General features: G+C 19.8%; 1 protein-coding gene across 1 annotated transcript; it reads right to left on the minus strand.

Annotated features, from left to right (window-relative positions):
• Positions 1-3433: 3433 nt before the first annotated feature.
• Phum_PHUM236630 (glutathione-S-transferase theta, GST, putative) lies at positions 3434-4534 on the minus strand (the record flags this gene model as incomplete). The annotated part of the gene is made up of 4 exons (XM_002426061.1): positions 3434-3560; positions 3644-3951; positions 4155-4355; positions 4517-4534. 4 exons carry the CDS (start codon positions 4532-4534, stop codon positions 3434-3436), a joined length of 654 nt encoding a protein of 217 aa, XP_002426106.1.
• Positions 4535-5044: the final 510 nt, after the last annotated feature.

The following is a 5044-nucleotide window of genomic DNA, read 5'->3' on the forward strand; positions in this document are numbered from 1 at the left end:
GATTACGGTATTTTTGTTAATATTATTAAAATTGTTAATAATTATTTAAAATACATGAACAAGAGAAAATTATAATGGATTTGTAAAAAACTATTTAAAATATTATTATTATTATTATTATTATTATTATTATTATTATTATTATTATTATGTATACCGAGTGTAATGGTTGGAGATTCGTTTATAAATAAAAACAAATTTTTTTGTTTTTGTTTTTTAGTTTATTTTAATGTAATAATGTTTTTGTTTTTTGTTTTTGTCGTGTTGTTTCAATGGTATAAAAAAATGTAACATATATATATATTTTAATTTTATTTTATTAACCGGATGTTATTTAAAACGTCGGGTTTTCCACGATAATAATAATAATAATTAAATAATTTCTCTTTATGGTTAATAATTATATATATATAGAAAAAACTAGTCCACGTGTTAAAAAAAAAAAAAAAATGAATGAAAAAAATTCTTGTGAATTATGTTTAATAATAATAATAATAAAAAGTTTAAAAAAAAAAAAAAAAAAAAAATAGTTATCAATTAAAATAATAATAATAATAATAAATTGTGATTAAAAACGTTAAATTTAAAATAAATCCAATTTATAATTTCTATTATTATTATATTTGGTATGTCTTATTAAAAATAAAATTTAAAAAAAAAAAAAAAAAAATTTTTTGACGTGAAACATAACAAAAAATTAATTTTATTAATGATAATAATAATAATAATAATAATAATAATAATAATAATAATAATAATAATAATAGGAAAAAGTTTCATTAAGTGCAATTGAAATATAAAAAAAACAATTTATTTAAATAATTTTCTTTTTTTTTTTTTTTTAATGTCATTTTTATTTTATTTTTATTTATGTCAAATTAAATAATAATATGTATTATTGACACAGTGGCTTGGTAGATTTTTTTCTGGAATAATAAAACAATGATAATAATAATTATTATTATTATTATTTATATATAAATTAATTGATAAAAAAAAAAAAAAACGAAATTGGTTTCTACTGGCCTACATGTCGATACTAAAATTTAAAAAAAAAAATGAAATTTAAAATTATATTAAATAAATTATTTCCATTTCTTAAATAAATTGCTCAATTATCTCAAATACTATATATAATATAAATATACATATTATTATTAATTATCATTGTTTTTCGTTCGCAGTTTTATATAAACCGTACTGAAACGGTAAATATAAAAAAAAAAAAAAATTGCACAAAAGGTTTTATCATTATAATAAAATTGTTAACATTATTATTATCACTTCTGTGCCATTTGTAATGTTGACACGTGTTAATAATAATAATAAAAATAATAATTTTTAATTAAATCCCGGATTTTAATTTTTTTTTTTTTTTTTTTTATGTTTTATTTAGGTCATCATTAACAAAAAAAAAAAAAAAATTATATTTAATGTAAACGTTTAAATAAAAGTAGTTAAATTATTATTATTATTATTATTATTATTATTATTACTAATATATATATATAACAATTGAAAAATAAAAAAAAGGTTTTTTATTATTTAAATTTGTGCAATATTTTTTTTTTTTTTTGTAAAAAAAAAAGTTACTTAAACATGAGAGGAACATTTAACACTCTGTATATGTAATGTACTCGATTCATTGATTTATTATTTATAAAAAAAAAAAAAAAAAACGATGATAAATAATAATAATAATAATAATTAGGACCTATTATTCATTTTAAACTTTTCTTTATACACACAAATTAATTTTTTTGTTTGAAATTTTACATATATGTATATGTTTTAATAATTGGGATAAACTTTTTAATTTAAATTAGGAAAAAACTTGAAAAACCAGTAAAACGAGCCTATTAATCCGTCAAGTACAAGACAAAAAAAATAAAAAATTTAATGCAATAATATTTTGGTTATTAATAATTAAAATATTATTATTATTATTATTATTATAATTACAAAAGTTAAAAAAAAATTGTATGTATCCTTTTACACAAAAGTGTAACACAAAAAATAAAAATATTAAATTAGTTTTAGGTATTAAATTTAGAATGAAGAACAATTGACACACACACAACGCGGAATATATTTTATTTTAATTTTAATTTCAATAAATTATACATAATTTTATTAATTTATTAAAAAATAATTCCGTTCGAATTAAAGTTATTAAAAAAAAAAAAAAAAAAGGATTTAAAACTAAAAAAAAAATGTGTATTTCATGCCAAAAAAATTCTTTATTAAACAAAATTATTATACATACAATTATTAATTAATAGACGAAAAAAAAAAAAAATCACCAAATTTCATTATTATTATTATTATTATTTTTTTTTAAAATAAATTTAATAAATGCTGTTACAAAGGCAGCTCATTTAAGCAATTTTTAAACACTCTATCATTATAAATTTAAATTTAAAAAAAAAAAAAAAAAAAACTACATAAATCCGTGATTAAATACAAAAAGTCTTTTTTTATTTTGTAAAATTGAATACAATTTCATTTGATTTTTAAAATAAAATAAAAAATAATAATAATAATAATTAGAAAAAGTATAAAAATACATATTAAAATCCAATTAAAACATACACCAGGCTAAAAACTAATAATATATATTTGCACTGTCGATAATAATATTAATAAAAATGACTACAAAAGCAATTTTTCTACTCATCTATAATAATAATAATAAAATTATTAAAAATTGTTCCATCATCAAATATCTAAAATTGTAAGAAAAAAAAAAAAAAATTTAAATAATGACATCATAAATTACAGATATATAACTTTAAATGTAATAATAATAATAATAATAATAATACGTGAATAATATTAAAAATTAAATTTAAATATATAAAAAATTTTTAATTTATGAAATACAAGAATAATAATTTTAAAATACTAAATGTGCTAAATTTAAACATTTTTTTTTTTTTATTAAGAATATAATCAATTTTAAATTTTCGCGGCACTTATCTTTCTTTTCTTTTTTTTTTGACGCGACGTAATAATTCATAAATAATAATAATAATAATAATAATAAAAAAAGTTCTTAAAGATTTTTGTACATGGAATAAATTTTAATAATATCTATATAAAATAATTATTAAATAAATTATGGCAAGAATGTAATGACTAATTTTTTTTTTTTTTAAGAAGAAACTTATCTTAATTGAAATTATTATGTTTTGTTATTTATAATAGTTTTTTTTAAAAAAAAAAAAAAAATTTTATGTCAAACTTTAATGTTATTAATTGATTTTGATAAAAAGTAGTACTACGTAAATTAATAATTATTGATAAAAAGAAAATTTCATTGACTTTAGTTAGATATATAGTATGACTTAAAAGCAAGTATTCAAAACATATGGAGGCTTTTTTTTTTTTTTTTTTTTGAAAAACACTGAATAAATGTTAAAATGTCTTATTTCTATTTTGTAGCTTCAGGAGGACAATCTGGTTGATTTGAAGGATGAGCAGCACGAAATGCAGGATGATTTTCTAATTCCCTGTCAATTCTAAGAATTATTGGAAATGGTCGCAAATCAACATGAAATCTGAAAAATTTTAAGTACGTTTTTGTGAAATTTAAAAAAAAAAAATATTTTTTATTTCAGAATTAAAAAAATTTTTTTTTTACCTCCTGGCATTGAAGACCTGTGGAACAAGACAGCAATCAGCAAGAGTAACTTCATCTCCAACACAATATTTTCCAGCACTGGCAGAAAGGAGTTTTTCAACAGCCCTAAATCCCCTATTGATCCAATGCTGAGCCCATTCTTTTTTCTTTTCCTCTCCTACATAAATAAGAACAATCAAATTCTGTAGAGGTTGTATTCCGGATGCAATTACTTCACATATTTCTCGAACTTTGGCACGTTTAGCAACATCAGCTGGCATTAACGGACGACCTGGTCTTGTTTCTTCAAGGTAATGCATAATACTTAACTAAAATAAAATAAAAACTTATTAAGGTTTGTATTTACTAATACATAATTAAATTCCATTTATTTTAAAGTCAGGACTCATCTTGAAGTAAAAGCAATTGTCAAGAAATAAAAAACCTGTTTCTTTCATTTTAATAAAATAAACATAAAATAATTTCAAAAAACTAGTTGACCTTTATCTTGGAAAAATGAACCTTTACTCACTGATTCTACAAAAGTGTGGCCATCAATCTGCAGAGCTGGCACTTGCTCCATTGGATTAATTTCTCTATATTCATTGGAGTGCTGTTCTCCACCAGATTTAATAAGAGATACTGGCTTAATATCATAGGGAATTTCTTTTAAATTTAATGCTATTCTTACTCTCCATGAGCATGAACTTCTCCAATATGAATATAATACTGGCTGCAAAAAAAAAAAAAAAAAAAAATTGTTTTTTATGAAAGAAAAACTTACAAGCTCTCAAAGTTATTTCGTGAATTGCAACATCAACTAATTAAAAATATTAAATGATTTTCCTTTGATTAAAATCCCTGAATACAACTCAAAATTTTTTAATTTCTCACCTTTCCTATAACTGACATTTCGGGCGACAGAACGCTACTCTTCCTCCTCTAAGAACCGAATCACCGATACAAATATAATCCGCGCAATATCATTGACACGTTCTAGAGCCACGATATACGTTAAAGTTATCATCAGGATACGCATTACATAACCTTCTTCAAAAAGTTTAGTTTGATTGACTTGAGATCAACGATCATTTCTAAAATTTAGGACAGAATGGTAAGTAAAGTTTTTTTTATTTTTGAAAATTCCGTTGCGCGAGGTGTCTTTATTAATTAAATTTTTGTACTTTAGATAACTATCATTATTAATTCACTTAAAATTCGGACTTTAAGATAAAATGAATGAACTCAATCAGCTACCTAAGGCAGAATTATATTGCTATTTTGGTATTTGGATCTGTGGAATTGCAATATCTCTCTATCGGTTATTTCTTGTGGGGCTAGGTATTTTTTGACAGTGTATTTTTTTCTTTTTAGTTTTTAATTTTTATCTTATAATTTTTAAATTTATTGGTTTTTTATTTA

This window comes from Pediculus humanus, genomic scaffold (assembly GCF_000006295.1).
Source record: "Pediculus humanus corporis 1103172107610 genomic scaffold, whole genome shotgun sequence".
In the NCBI taxonomy this organism is placed as follows: Eukaryota; Metazoa; Arthropoda; class Insecta; order Psocodea; family Pediculidae; genus Pediculus; species Pediculus humanus.